This window comes from Delphinus delphis, chromosome 1 (genome assembly GCF_949987515.2).
Source record: "Delphinus delphis chromosome 1, mDelDel1.2, whole genome shotgun sequence".
Lineage (NCBI taxonomy): Eukaryota > Metazoa > Chordata > Mammalia > Artiodactyla > Delphinidae > Delphinus > Delphinus delphis.
Window position 1 is genome coordinate 30,079,890 of NC_082683.1, and position 15,316 is coordinate 30,095,205.

At 57.8% G+C, this 15,316-nt stretch overlaps 1 protein-coding gene across 1 annotated transcript in view; it reads right to left on the minus strand.

Annotated features, from left to right (window-relative positions):
• Positions 1–2,720: 2,720 nt before the first annotated feature.
• The window catches only part of EPHA10 (EPH receptor A10), a 40,801-nt gene continuing 28,205 nt past the window's right edge, over positions 2,721–15,316 (minus strand). Inside the window, exons 8-17 of the mRNA XM_060019613.1 lie at positions 11,929–12,037; positions 8,331–8,392; positions 8,053–8,178; positions 6,746–6,931; positions 6,221–6,282; positions 5,781–5,984; positions 5,392–5,541; positions 4,982–5,175; positions 4,189–4,344; positions 2,721–4,038 (exon numbers count right to left, since the gene is read on the minus strand). Coding sequence (XP_059875596.1) covers positions 3,924–4,038; positions 4,189–4,344; positions 4,982–5,175; positions 5,392–5,541; positions 5,781–5,984; positions 6,221–6,282; positions 6,746–6,931; positions 8,053–8,178; positions 8,331–8,392; positions 11,929–12,037 — 1,364 coding nt within the window. The 3' untranslated portion in view covers positions 2,721–3,923. The remainder of the gene's footprint in view (positions 4,039–4,188; positions 4,345–4,981; positions 5,176–5,391; positions 5,542–5,780; positions 5,985–6,220; positions 6,283–6,745; positions 6,932–8,052; positions 8,179–8,330; positions 8,393–11,928; positions 12,038–15,316) is intronic.

Genomic DNA, 15,316 nt, shown 5'->3' on the forward strand with positions numbered 1-15,316 from the left:
GGCAGAACCTCTCTGATACCTGAAGAGGGGGCCCTCTCCCCAAGATCCAGGTCACAGGTAACCTAGCCCAAGAAGCTTTTCCCCAACATCTTCCTTCCATGAGCTAGAAATTTACATCATGGGGGCACAGTATCTAGGGTACCTATAGTTTACTTGTGTAGCAAGTCTCGTTGGCCAGGGACAAAGCAGGGGCCCAGGTGATTCAGTGATCGTGCTTCTCACTTCCCAAGCTCCAGGCTCTGGCAGATCTGCCTTCCTGGAATTTGCTCTTCGCCAAAATGATCGACGTGGGGCTCACGGCGGAAGAGAAGACAGACTGGGGTCACGGTTCAGCAGGTCATCGGTGTTGACAGTTTAGGGAGAAGGCCCTTCAGTCAGTGACAGCATTTAGAGTAGAGGTTACTCATTTCAAGCGATTAAGTCACCAAAGCTGAGGCTTGTACCTTTTCCTTCACTGTCTGGTACACTGTTGTTAAGTAGAGCCTGACGTCAAGAAAACACTTAGGATCCAACATTCTTTACTCAAAGCCACCCTTACCCTAGTTTGGCTCCAACTGCACTACTGCCTAGACCCAGTTGCAGGGAATGTGTAGTAAATACCAGTCACACGACAAAGATGGAGCAGTCCTTCATTCCATACAAGAGCTGGCTGGGAGACGGTAATGAGCTCCCCATCCCAGGATTTAAGGCATGGGCTGAACTATCACAGGGCTGGCATGCGGCAAAGAAAATTCAAACCTTACCGCCAGCCCATAGACCAAAAAGGGCCGCAAACGCTTTTCACTGTTTGGATTTTGTCTTTTCAAATGAATTGCTAACAATTTAAAAATCATGAGATTTCACAAAAATAGTCACTAGCCACCAAAAAATATCTAGCAACACGAGCCACAGTCAAGAGGAGCTGTGTAGCACTTTTCCTTGGCCCTCAGAGGCCTCTTCCCATTCAAAGGAATTCTTACCTCATCCCTGTGGGCAGTTTACTTTGTAGCCTCTGCTGTGTGTATAAAGCGAATAAAAGCAGAGCTGCTCTGAGCTCAAGGGAGGATGAGGCCCTCCCCGCACCAGGGGCGTTTCCAATGAACAGTAGTTTCAATCTTTGCCCTACAGGCCCCCCGATCGTTCCAAAAGCCCTACTTGGGACGTCCTGTTGAAAGAAGTCCAAATGTGCTGCCTTACGAACAGTTAGGTTCAATCAGCCACATGAAGAGCTAGTTCTCGCGGAGGCTGTGCTAGGACACCACCTAAGCATCGTTTATTCACAGCGTAAGACACATTGCAGCCCGGTCCCAAACCAAGCTCGTCACTTCCCACATCGCTGCTTAACCTGCTCCCCTCCCCTTACGTGGTCCATCTCCGGCAATGGCACCGCCATCGCCACGGAGTGTTGCCCCCTCGGGGAAGCCACCCACTGCTCGCCCCTAGGGTAAACCCTGATCACACCGTCCTGTCATCTATTTCCTAAATGTGTCTCTTGCCCAGAGATCTCAGACACACACTTTGGAGACCCCTGTGGTGGGGCGGGGGGGGGGGGCGAAACCCTCCCACACAAGTTACTTAACAGTTAAGCAACTGTCACTGACAGAGGCACCATACCACAGACAAGTTTTTATTACTTTGTTCTGCATATAGAACCCAAGAACTATAAAAACACCTCCAGAATTAGTCAAAGGAACCACTCCCCCACCACCACCAACCAGCCCCTTCCCTCCCTGGATGGGCTCAGATATGGGTGCTGGGGGGTTGCAGGCCACCTCTCTATCCAGTGAATAAGGTCCATATAAAAATAGATCTGAAGAGGGCTCCCAGGGAGCCATCAGCCTGCATCTTGCCGGCACCTGTGCAGGGCTGAGGCCTGGGACCCATCAGGATGCTGGGACCTCACTCCTCAGTGGAAGGGAGGTCTACCCTGGACACCGAAGTCCTGCCAACACAGCCAGGGGACTCTGCAGAACGGCGGGGGGGAGGAGGAGGGGACTCTGACCTTCAGGGCATGACTGATGAGGCTGGAGATGGGAATGAGGCTCCCTCCACAGGATGCTGGTATGTCCTTTCCAGACTTCCCACGGGGCAGGGCCTGGAGGGCACCAGCAAGGGACCCTCCAGCTCTGTCAAAGGTAGAAGAAATATCTCGGCCTCCCCTAGCACCCCCCAGGACACTGAGCTGGGGCAGGTGCTCAGGAGATGGACAGCGGGGCTGGGGGGACGCCTGCCCTGCTGGCAGAATGAGGCCAAAGGCACTGCTGAGAGGCACCGTCCCCCACCACGGAGCACTCCCCAGAGATGTGCTGCATCTCCCACCCTCCAGGCTCCTTCTCATGCTGGCCCCTCTGCTTGGATTCCTCTTGTCCTAGGCCCTCCGTCTTGGCCTGTGGAAAACTCCACCAACCCTAAGGAAAGAGTCCTCCCCCAGCTCCTCCAAGGCCCTGTTCAATGGATGCGTCAGACTCTCAGTCAAGGAACCTTTCCAGACACCCCTCCATATACACACACCAGGAGTGTCCGGCCCACAGGCCCTAAGGTCTCCCGTGGGCGACGTGTAGTAGTTCCTGGAGCCTGAGTTCACTCCCCGCCTCGTCGGGGCCCTCCAAGGGCTGGCTGCGTCTCCTTCACCCCTTCCTGTAGCCCTTGTCTCCTTCCCAGCCCATCCCACCCGACCCACACGCAGCCAAACCACAGCAGGCATAGGTCAGGGGTGACCCTATCCAGACCCAGTTGCCTTCATTCTGTGCCACGAAAGCCCTGGCCTCACGATCACCCCCGCCTCCGGGAAGCCTTCCTGGATAAGGAACTCTGGACTCAGCTCAGGGCAACTGCTTCTGCCAAAGCCCCGCAGAAGAGGGGCCAGAGGGAGGAGGTACTCCACGGGAGGCTGGGTGCAGGGGATGGAGCCTGCAAGAGGGGGTCACCTCAGAGTACCCCTGGGCTGCCTCAGGAAAGAGTGTTGGTGACACAGGGCAGGACCAATGACTCTCTCCAGAGCCAGCCTCGGCTCTGGATCGGGAGTTGGGCACATGGGTTCAACGCCAGCTCTGGCCCTGACTCCTCACTAGGTCTTGTTTTCCCCACCTGTACGGTACGGGTTGGACCGGCCTGTTAGAGAGAGAAGCTCCGTCTCTGAGAGTCATGTCTTCATCATCCCCCAAGTCTGGGGAGCAAAGCTCTTGGGGCCCCGGGGAGAAAGCTTCTCTCCTCATGCTCTTCCCAGATGTCCTGGCCAGTGAGTTTATAAAAGGAAAGCAAAGGGGGTGGGGGGCACCTAGTGGGGCCTTAGGGGAACACCGGGACCTCACCCTCACCCTGAATGGTCAGCTCAAGGGTGGGGGAAGCAGAAATGAGCTCCTAAGTCCGGGGCCCTCAGGGTCCAGCCCCTGATCTCAGCACCACCTTTGCCTGCCTGGGCCTCGGGACCAGTGTCCAGACAGAGCCCAGCTGGAATACGGGGAACTGAGGCCCCATGGCCCATCAGGATTGGCGGCCAGGCAGCGGTGGTCACTGACAGGAGCCCATCCATCAGGGACCTGTGCTGCCTGCTGGCCAATGGTCTGTGGGAAAGTGGGGCACCTTTTGGAGTAGGCCCCAGACCCCAGTGGGTATGGAAGACAGAAGTGCATGAATCGGGCCATTTAAAGCTATGTCTTCCTCCCTGCCCCTGCCCACCTTAGTCTCGGAGACCCTGCATTTCCTCCCACTGTTATCTCAGGGATCCTCCCCAGGTTTTGAACCTTTTTTCCAGGGGGACTGAGTCAGCCAAGGTGCTCAGACTGGGGGAAATGGGGGGAGAAGGCGGGGAAATGGAGGAAACCGGGGCTCCACACAAGCTCTGGGAGCTCACTTCCGCACGGGTGGAGTGCAGCTGGCGGGGGTCCTGGGCAAGGCTGGGGGCTGGAGCCCCCTGGGGTCCTGGCCTGGAAAAGTGGGGCCGCTCACACCTGCACCCCCCGGCCCTGCAGCTGGAGCACCCGGGCCCGTAGGGCACTGATCCCACTGAGGAGGTCCTCCAGGTGTTCCACCGATGAGATGCCCAGGCTCACCAGGTCCCTGCGAAGAAGAAGGGCGGGTCAGACCCAGCTGGCTCTTCCCCACCTTCTGCTGTCCCTCCCATCCCCTGCCCAGCCCGGGAACCGGAATCAGGACCGGCTGGGCCTCCCATGCTGGCAGGGGCAGGGCCCCCGGGCCCTTTAGACTCACTGGGCAGTCATGGCGGCCACAGCCTCTAGGCTCCCATAGCCGGCGGCAGCGAAGCTGTCCTTGTAGCGGCCCAGGTCCAGGGCCTCCAGCCACGCGCCCACGGAGCCAAAGGAGGGGAAGGTGGAGAAGGCACGGTCCGCCAGGGGCGTGGGAGGCCTGGGGAGCAGAAGAGCAGTGGTCAGTCGACAGCAGGGACCTGGGGCCCAGACCCGGTCACTCTCCTGAGGAGAGGTCGTCTGAGAACGGCCAGGAGGAGGGGAAGATGGCCGAGCCTCCGACAGGCCTGGCTCACACAGGGTTCTAGGTAACCTCAGAGCAGGCGCGGGTTTACGATGCTCTGGCTGGCAGAGAGTGAGCTGCATAGGAGCCAGGTAAAGGGAGTGTCTGCGACAGTCTAGGGTAGGATGTCCCTAGGAGAACTTGGGAAGTGACTGGTATTGGGGACAACTAACACTAATTGCACTTATTTATTGGAACTACAGATATGTTAGGACTATTACCACATTTATGTATGTGGTCGCTGTACCTGGGATACATGGGGCAAAACCCAGGACAAGCAGAAGTGACTAAGATGAAAAGTTATACATGCCTAAGGCAGGTGGGAGTATTAGATCTATCTGGGGTACCTGAGTGAGTTGTCGTACCTGGACTGGTGGGGGAGGACAGGTGGGGCAGCTGTACTTGTACATGGTGGCGGGGGGGGGTGTTCGTGGACAGGTGAGAGTTCTGCTACATCTGGTATGGTTGGAGATACCTGGGGATGTACCTGGGACACGCGAGGTGACAGCTGTACCTGGCACAGGTAGAGTCGGCACACGTCGGGGGCTCTGGATCCTGCACCATCTTGCTCAGGAGGCCATGGATCTGGCAGAACCTGGGCCGCTCACCTGGGTCCTTCTGCCAGCAGTCAAGCATCAGTCGGTGCAGGGGGGAGGGGCAGTGCCTGGGGGGTGGCAGCCGGAAGCCATCCTCCACGGCTTTGATCACCTAGGCCATGGGGGTGGCGGGCAGACAGGAGGTTTTAGGTCCCCCAATACACACACTCACCCCATCCCAAGGAAGGCTCAAGTGGTGACCAGGCAGGACTGGAAGCAAGTAGACAGTGAAGAGGGGCCTGGGGCTAACAGGTCAAGGGTTAATGGGCAGAGGTCAGGGAGCAACAAGATCAGAAGGCAAGGAGCAGAAGCCACGGGCGTCACTCACGTCTTGGCCAGACATGTCCCAGTAGGGCCGCTCCCCAAAGGCCATCACCTCCCACATGACGACACCGAAGCTCCAAACATCACTGGCGGAGCTGAAGTGGCCAAACTGAAGCGTCTCGGGGGCGGCCCACAGTGCCGGGCTCCGGCCGCTCTGCGGGCAGGCAGGCAGGTCAGGGGCAGGAGGGGACCAGGTCACACAGCCAGGGTTCCCCACCCGCAGAGCCACAGATCCAGCCCCCCCTGCCATCTCCCCGGCTGCTCATCTAGGCGAGGCCCACACTGGCAATGGACAACTGGATGGAGGGGCAGGAGTGACCCTGACACAGCCAGGAAGGGGGATGTGGGGAGACGGGGACTCCAGGGCAGCTTGCCGAGGGAAGGGCTCCTCACCATGGTGGTGTAGACAGCCTCTGCTCGGTCCCGAGGTCCCCGCCCAAAGCCGGAGATCTTGCAGATGAGGTCGCTGCTGACTAGCACCCGGCGGGCCGCCAGGCCCCGGTGGACGTAGCCCATTTCCGACAGATACTTCATGGCCGACGCCAGGCCGGGCAGCATCCCCATCAGCTGCACAGTCACCAGCTGGCCCTCGTGCCGCTGTGAGAGGAGGAGAGCGAGGCCAGGCTGCACTCTCGCTTCCCCTGTTGCTGGGTGACCCCGGGGAAGTCAACTGGCCCTCTCTGGGCTTCAGTTTGCCATGTGACCTGCCAGGTCAGCCTGGCCAGTGGTCATCTTTATAGGGAATGAGGCCAAGCCCAAGTCCCACCAAAGGGAAAAGTGAGGGACCAAGAATATCATGGTCATCAGTTCCCCGCAGGGCCCAGGCCACTCACCCTGAGGAAGCCGTCCAGGGCCCCATGGCTCATGTACTCAGTAACGATCATCAAGGTGCTTCCTGTACCCACGGAGGGGAACACACGCTAAAGTGCCTGCTGCCCTCTGTGAGCACATATGCTCCCCCACCTGGGCCCCAGACCCCTCCAAGAAGGCCAGAACCAAGGCCAAGCTCCCTGAGTCTTGCCACCCTCCTGCCCAGCCCAGGACCCTCTGTGCTGAAGAACAAAAGAGGTGTCGTCTGAGGGGAACAAAGGCCAAGGTGAGGATCTGCACCAAGTTAGCTGAGGGCGATCACTCTGAAGGTTCAAGTGAGCCAACCCCACCGAGTGTCACCACACGCCCAAAGATCACGCAGGGTCCGAGAGGCCACCCAGAGTCAGTGAAGGAGGGCTGAGCCCTTCTCTCCATGGTGGGCAGCGTCAGGGCTCCCTCTCGTGACTGAGCAGAGGGCCTGGGGGCACGGCACACCTCCACCTCCCACCCCATCATCTCCTCCCACACTGGTGCAGCATGGGCCCTACCTCGGGTGACGACGCCCTCCAGCCGCACCACATGGCTGTGGTCGAACTGGCCCAAGGTGAGGGCCTCGGCCAGGAAGCTGAGCCTCTGCAAGTCGGAGCAGCCCTCCCTCAGCGTGTGCACGGCCACGGGGAGCTCCTGGCGGCCCGGAAGCTGCAGGCAGCCGAAGCACAGCTCCCCAAACCGCCCTGGGGGGAAAAGGCACCTCAGACACCCCCCGGAGGCCGCTCCCTCGGCCAACCTGGGCAGGGTGAGCCGAGGAGAAAGCCGCTTCTGGATCATGGGACTCGGGTCTCCTGATTTCAAATCCTGGTAAACTGAGTACCAGCCGTGTGACATGGGCTTCTGCTCTTTCCCTCTTTTGGCCCCAGTTTCCTCCTCTGTGAAATGGGAAGTCCTCCCTGCCTGCTTCAGCGGGAAATTCCAAAGCCTCAAAGAGAGGACGCTGCACATGCCAGCACACCAGAGGCGCAGGGTGACCCAGGAAGGGTAACGATGACACCTATTCTGCCACGCTGCCCCTTTCTGGTCTCTACCCAGCGAGTCTGCTGACAGTGCCAGGGAAGAGTGTCAGGCTCCTGGTGAAAGCACTCCCTTAGTGCAGGGGCTGAGGGTTTGCAGACAGGAAAAAAGGAAGCGAGGGGACTGACCGTTAGAGAGCACGCACCCACTGTGAACCCGGCCCTGGGCTGAGTGCTGGAAAGCCCCCACATCAGCTCTGTCTGAGGCAAATATCATGCCCATTTAACAGATGAGAAACTGAGGCTCAAAGCGGAAAAGGGACGTACCCCTGGTCACACAGCTGGTCAGTGGTAGAGCCAGGACTAGAACTCAGGTATGCCTGGTCCCCAAGCTTGCAAAGGCCCCTCCCCATCGTCCCTTGAAGGCCTGGGACCAAACTTCTGCCAGTGGCAGTCTGCAGAGCCAGCTCTGAAAGGGCCTGAATGGAGAGAATTCTGACCTTGGGGACAGGCCAAGGGTAGGAAGGCAGGGCCACAGACTCCTCTGCCACCTCCTTCCCTGGATCCTGGTGGACGGAGGTCCAGCTTGATGTGGAGGGGGCGCTTCCTGGACAGGGTGGGGACTGGGTAGAGGCGGGGCCTCCAGAAATGGGGGCGGGACTTGGGGTGGAGGCGGGCTTACAGGATAGAGACGGGTGGGGTGAAGGAGGGGCTTCTAGTGGGCGGGGCGGAGGCGGGGCTTACAGGATAGAGGCGGGGTAGGGTGGAGGACAGGCTTCTAGAGACGGCTGGGTGGGGGCGGAGGCGGGGCTTCCCAACGGACAAGGCTTCCGGGGTGCCTAGCTTGCCTGTTCCAAGGCTCCTCTCCAGCGTGACGCTTTTCGCATCCAGCTCCTTGGCAAACAGATGAACAGCCAGCAGCGGGTCCCCACAGCTCTGGGGATCCACGAATGTGCGGCGAGTTGGGACTTTGACTGGGAACGCAGGGAAAGAGAGGGGGGTGGGATAAGGGGCCTCCACGACTGGAGGAGTGGGGGTTATGCAATGGCAGCAAGGAAGAGGATTGAGGGGTAAGGTAGGGGGGTGCCCGCCCCGCCCCGCTCCGCGTCAGGCCCAGACAACTCACAGTGGAAATACAGCTCCTCCTCATCATGGGCATCCCGACCTCCTTTGCCATAGCTGCAGGTCCTGGGGTAGGGGGTTGGGGGTCGGGGGGGTCCGTAGTCATTCTTTGAGCCAGGCTGTCCCAGCCCTTCCCATCTCACCAGCACCCAGGGCGGCACCTCTCTGTTCCTCCAAAAGGATAAGGTCTGTGCCCCAGGGGAGGGGCCTTCTTGTCCTGCTGGTCTGAAAGCTTCTCCCCACATCACACACACAATCCTAGCCCCAGACCTAACCCCTCACCCGCCTCCGCATTCCTAGTTATTTTCACTCTGAGACACAGTGTATTCTTGCAACTCCAGAGGCACCCAAATCCATGCCCTGACTTCAAGCCCAAGCTGCCCCCCTGCCTACAGCTAACAAAACAGGCAGAGCTTGTGTCTAGTCAAGAAAATAAACATTGAGAAGGAACCACAAGCCCACTCACAGGTCCAAGCAAAGAAGGGTGGTGCGCCATGGGGAGCACCTCACAGATGGATCTGATGTGGCCGGGGCCGTCAAGGATGGCTTCCTGAGACAGAGGCAGCCATGGACCAAAGGACTGCATCATGATCAACAGAGCCACAGGCTGGCATCTGGGGCCCCCTGAGGCAGGGCCTTGCAGGCCCAGATAAAGACTTTGGTCTTATTCTGGGGGCAGAGGAGAGGCCCCAGAACCCCCTGGGGGGTTTTGAGCCAAGGTTCAATTTGCATTTTAGGAAGATCACCCCAGCTGCTGCTGTGTCCCCGCGGGAGATGGCAGTGGCTCGGGCTATGTGGTGACCATGGACTCGGAGAAAAGTAAGAGGACTCAAGTCACATTTAGGTGACAGGGCCACAGGGCTTGGAGATAGCTGGAAGGCAGAAAGGGAGGGGGGAAGGTTGGAACAACTCGGATTCCAGCTTGCCCAGCAGGGTGTGGGGTGTACCAGTTCCTGAGATCGGGAGTTCTCATTTAGACATTTGAGTTTGCAGGGCCTCTGGTAAAAGCAGGGACAATCAATGAGCAGGGAGTTTGCTATGTGTGTGTCTGGAGTTTGGCAGAGGTGTGCTCTGGAGATACAAGTTCTGGAGCTGGGGGTATTGCCCAGGGAGAGGAGGGAGCCTGAGAAGTGGGACAGGGAACAAGTCTGAGGACCCCCACCATTTAAAAATTGGGTAGAGGAGAAGGATGCCATGGAGGAGATCATGAAAGAACCACCAGAGAAACTGGAGGGAAACAGAAGGGAAATCGGGGGCAGGGGTGGGGGGAGGTGGCGGGCGATATCACAGGAAGCAAGGAAAGAAAAAGTGGAGCAGAGGACCGAGGTCACGTGAAGGCTCTAGGAGGAGGGGTTAGGGGAGACTGGAGAGAGATGACCACGTTTCGATACCAGTGGGAAAGAGGAGGCTGTCCTGTAGTCTGGAGTGGTCATGATGGCGGTCGCCAGCATGGGCTCTGGAATCTGACGACCGGCTCCCTAGGTGGTCCACTCACTGTCTGTGGGACCAGGTGGCTGGGATTTCTCTTTAATAAAATCAGGATAAAGACATCCGTGCCTGATCACACTGGTGCCAAGAGCTTACTAAGCACTAAATAAATGTTAGCTATCGTGGGGAAGAAGTGGACATTATCAATAGTAATGGGTTCCTGAGATGGTAGGAAGTATGGTCACAGGTAGAAGATCCTGGCCGGGAGAGTGGCACCTCCTCTAGAGCAAAAGGAGGGGGAGGATGGATGCAGAGATAGGCAGGTGTGTAGACTTGGGGGCAAGAAGTTGAGGGGTTAAAGTTGCTGTTAAAGGGCAGGTGCAGCAGACATGGCTGAGGGAGCGAGCTGCAAGGACGGGGAGTCTGCAGGGCAAAAGCAGAACTGGTGTCAGTGTTTGGGGTGATGGCCAGGTCCACGTCAGGAGGTGGGAGAGGGCAGCTGAGATGGAACAGGAGAGAAGGTCCGCGGAAACAAGGGAGTCAAAGAACCCAGAGGCCGAGGGGTGGGGCAGGTCCTCCAATGGCTACTGAAGTCATCCAGCACGGGAACAGGACTTCCATGAATGAGGGGAACACCTGGGAGAGGTAACGAGGGATGAAGGGGGCAAGGCTGAGTGGCTGGAGGAGTGGTGGCAGAGAAAATGAGAAGCTCCCACTGGGTGACGCAAGATGGACTGGGGAGGGAAAGCGGAGGTAAGGAGCCCGCTGCACAGAGCGGATACCGCAGAGACTGTGAGAGGAGGAGACGGCTGAGGGAGGTGTTACCGTCTGCAAAGCTGGGACACACGTGCTGGAGATGAGTGCCTCTCTGCACATCAGCGCTAGGCCAGGGAGATTCTCGTTTTGGTGCCGTTTGATTCTGAGCAGGTTTTGAAATCCACCCCTGGCTTACGCTGCCTGCTCTGGTGCATCTGTCTCCGAGGAGCTGCTGGGCAGCTGCCCCTGTTCTGTAGGGTCTGCCTGAAGAGGCCCTCCTTGCTCACCTCTCTCCCCTTTCCTCCTTCTGCCTCCCAGAGACCCTGAGCTCACAGCCAGGACAAGATGCTCTCAGCTCCTGTCCATTCCCGCTTTTCCAACAGGTCTCATATAAGGACCTTTAAGCTCTGTGAGGAAGGAGATTCCACTCCTGTCCTGCCTTCCTGACTCACCTGGCCCCGGGCAGAGCTGGCTCCCAGACTCACTCCTCCTCAGTCACTTTCAGCACCTTATTCAAGACCAAGCAAACAGTCCCCTCCGAGCCAAGTGAAAGCTCACGGTCCCTCCAGCCCGCAGGCGGTTCCAGGATGCTGATGTGTGGCTCCCGGGCCAGCCCATTCCTCTCCTGTGCTCCCCCCACTCCAGCCTGTCACATGCAGACTTTCCAGCCCCTCCAGTCGGCTGACCTCAGCCCCAGCCTGGAACCCACCCGGGTGCCTCTGCATGTGGCAGACTGTGGCCCTGGGGAGGAGGGCGATATATATGCATGAGATTTCTGCTGCATGCCAAAGGGCCGGACCCAAGCTCCACATCTTTGCCCCTCCTCCCATCCCCTTCCTCTGCCCACTCTGCCAGCTTCTTCTGCTGGGGGTTGGGGGTTTCTGGTTTATGAGTTCCCCTCCCTGTTCTCCCTGCACGCAGGCGCAGGCGCGCGCGCGCGCGCGCACACACACACACACACACACACACACACACACACACACACACACACGATTTCTGCCTTTCTTCCTTTTGCCTGTGTTGAAGGGCCTCCAGATCCCTTTCGGGCAGGGGCCGGGGGCCTCTGAGTGCCTCAGGGGGATCCTAATCACAGCGGAGCAGCTGGAGCTTGATTCCATCCTCAGCGATGCCTTCTGACATTTAATGAGTTAAGAAGCTAAATCCCCTTCATCCCAGAGCGGCTGAGCTAGCTGCCGTGCTGGCTGCCACACTGCCGACTGCAGGAGCAGGGGGTCAGGGCGGTGGGAGGAAGGCCAGGACCACACCAGCCACGCCTGTATCTACACAGCGGTGTGCTCGCCCGTGCACATCCGCACAGGTGCAAATGCAGATACAGACATGAGTGCCTGTGAGCACATGTGAATGTGCGCAGGGACACGGCCCACCAGGCATCATCCAGGCTGGGACCAGCCACCTACCTCCTCCAGATGGCCAGCACGCTCATCACAGAGCCCAGGACGAGGAGGGCTGAGATGGTCACGATGGTGACGACGACTGCGGGGCTCTGGTCCTTGGACCCCGAGGCAACTGGGAGGGAAACCACGAGGTTGAGAGAGGCAGAGGACCAGGCTCCCGGGGAAGCTCCAGGACAGACTCCTGTCCTCACCCCACAGCAGGATTCCCACAGCACCTCCGCACTCGGCCCGGCCTCCCGGCGGCAAGGGACCAAGGCAGCCCCACCAGCCACAGTGGCACCTGGAGCTTCCTCCTTTCCCAGGGCAAGGCACTTCCACTGCAGCCCAGCTCTGAGAGAGAGGAGCAGGCATCCAGATAGGCAGGCCCAGGCCTCCCTTTTTGCCTTTCTGATGCACAAGGAAGGTAGCTCTGCAGGGGGGTGGCCTCTCATCCAAGCTCCCCAGCCCCCATCCGGAAGTGTCACCAGCAAAAATGATGAGTTACCATTTAATGCACACTTGCTCCATTCAAGACTAAGTGGTCCAAGCCAGTAAGGTGTTACTGTTTCCATTTTATAGCTGAGGAAACTGACACTGAGAAAAGTTGTGTAATTTGCCCAAGGTCACACAGCTAACGAACAGTGAACCTAAGATTCGAACCTGATTCCTAAAGCCTCTGCTTTGAACTATTTCCCCAGGGGAAGAGCCAGGCCCTCAGCCCCATCCATCCATCCATCCAACATGTGCGCCAGGCTGGCACTAGTTCTGGGGAGATAGCAATGGATGAGCCAAAATCCCAGCTCTGGAGGGGTGTACCGACCAGTGCGGGAGACAGAAATGAAAAATCTTAACTGTAGAATGAAAAAAAACAGAGACATGAATGAGCAGAGCTGAGCAGAGGCATGATAATTTCTTCCTAAAGCCAGCGAGGAAGGTTTGTAGAAAAGGCGTCATCTGCACTGGACCTGGGAGATTGAAAGGGTTGTTGATGATGCTTAGATGCACCTGCTGGGTCTGGAAAACGGCAAGTCATCCCATGTGGCTGGAAAACAGACTGCCTGGAGGCAGAGATGCAGATGCAAGATATGAAAGTATGAAGCTGGAGGGCAGGAGGGTGAAGGGAGCTGGGGGAGGAGACAGAACCGGAAGGTCCTTGAATGCTAGGCCAGTATGAGCCAGGATATCCCGAGGGTAACAGGGAGCTCAAGCGATAGACAGAGTTCCTGCCCACAGGGAGAGGAGTGAGGGGATCTGCTGGCTCGGGAGCGGGGAGAGAGGGGAGGTGTTTGAGAGACGTGACAAGAACGGGGAAAATGCTATGCAGCCCTGAAGACTAAACTGAGATTAGAAAAATACAACTCTGCAGGCAGCCTTGGCGAGGGACAGAGGAGGACAGCCAAGCCTGGGGACTAGCGGGGCAGGTGCAGCACGATGTCCGGGGAATGAGGGCCGGCAGAGGTGGGGCATGTTTCTGCCGGGAGAATCTGTGCTCACTGGGGAGAGATGATTGTGGGGACAGGAGGGGCTGAGAGCCTGGGAGATGAGGTCAGATCCCAAGAGCTGCTATTAGGATGTCACAGAGCAAGTGAGGAAGAGGGATAGAAGAGGAAGGAAGAGTTAGAGGCCAACAAGGTCAGGGTCAAAGAGCAGATTTCAGAACCCACATTTTCAGAGATGGGGAACTGGGTCCAGGGTCCAGCTGGTGGCAGCAGGCAGTGGAGTTGCCAAGGACTGTTTGAAATGAAGTATCCATGTGGACGTGGAAACTGAGGATGGAGCTAAAAGTGGTTGTGGTCCGCAGCCTCTGAGATGGCCCTCCTGGGTTCGCCACCTCCTGGTGTTCCCTCCCCTTGAGTGTGGGCGGAACATAGTCACTTGCTTCTCATGAACAGAATACAACAAAAGTGATGGGATGTCACCTCCATGATTAGGTTACAAGAGACTGGCTTCTGTCTCGGGTGCCTTCTTGCGCTCGCTCTCTCTCTGGAAGAATCTAGTTGCTGGGTTATAAATAGCCCTTGGAGAAGCCCAGGAGGCATATGCCTGCCTCCCACAGACAGCCAGCAAGAGCCCGAGCAGGGGGGCAGACACCCGCTCCCCACTCTGCCCCAGGTAAGCCTGGAGATGACCGCAGCCCCAGAGGACACCTTGCTTGCATCCTTTGAGAGACCTGAGACAGGTGGCGCCCAGCTAAGCCTTGCCCATATTCCTGACCCAAGGAAACCATGAGATAATAAACATCTGTTGTTTTTGGCCGCTGAGTTTTGGGGGTAATTTGCTACAGAGCAACGGGTAACTAGTACAGCGGTGAAGCATGGTCCTTCCTCGTGATCCTGATTTGGGGTCACAGCTCACTGGAAAAAGTACTCTGCAGATTGGGGAACCACTCCCCACAGCCAGGGCCACAGCAAAGGAGGCTGCCCGGAAGCTGAGCAGCGTATCTACCAACTAAGAAGCACCAAATTAAGGGAAGGCATCAGCCCTCTTCAGCTACCGGCTCCCAGCTCCCGCCCTCTGCCACACCCACTCCAGCCACACCCACTCCAGCCACACCCGCGAGCCCTTGTTCTGATGGCTTCCTCTACCCAAAACGCCTTCCCTGCCCACCTCCACACACTCAGACGTTCCCCAGCCTTCAAGACACGGCTCTAATCTCTTGCCAGCACCTGGCCGAGGTCTGGCAGAGACACAGGCGTTCGAGCAAGAAGTGCTGTTTTCCTTTCCCAGAACTCAAACTCCCTCCACATTTTATCTCCACCTCCCTTTGGGCTCAGAACTCTTCCTATCTTGGATTAGACTCATGTAGCAGGTTGGAAAGAATTATTATCTAGACAGCTGGTGCCAGGATGCCTCTTAGGGGGAACTGCCTTTGTCCGGGAAAATACTTGCGTGAGCTGCTCGGGTAGATAGAGGTGAGATCCTGAGGGCTGGGGTAGCAGCAGGAGAACAACAAAAGAGAGCGCTAACTGCTCTGCACGCATCAGGAGGGGGGACTGGGGGTGGGTGGGGAGAAGAGGAACCAGGGGAGGGAAGCCAAGGGAAGAGGGGGTAGCGCCACACCATGCCGAGGAGCTGGAGCTGCGTTAGGATTGGGCATATCTGATGTTCAGCTTCTGTTTTGATAAGAGCGTTATTGAGAAATTATTCTCATACCGTGCAATTCACCCATTGAAAGCGTACAATTCTCCTGGTGTTTTTCTGTTTGTTTTGGGCCGCACTACGCAGCTCATGAGGTCTTAGTTCCCTGACCAGAGATTGAACCCAGGCCCTGGCAATGAACGTGCCGAATCCTAACCACTTCTCCCGGTGTTTTGTTTTGTTTACCGCTGCAGGTGCAGCTCCCTTCGTGTGCCCCAACCCTCAGGGAAGGTTGGATGCTAGGATGGTGAGGGTGAGCTGGGCCTCACCCCTC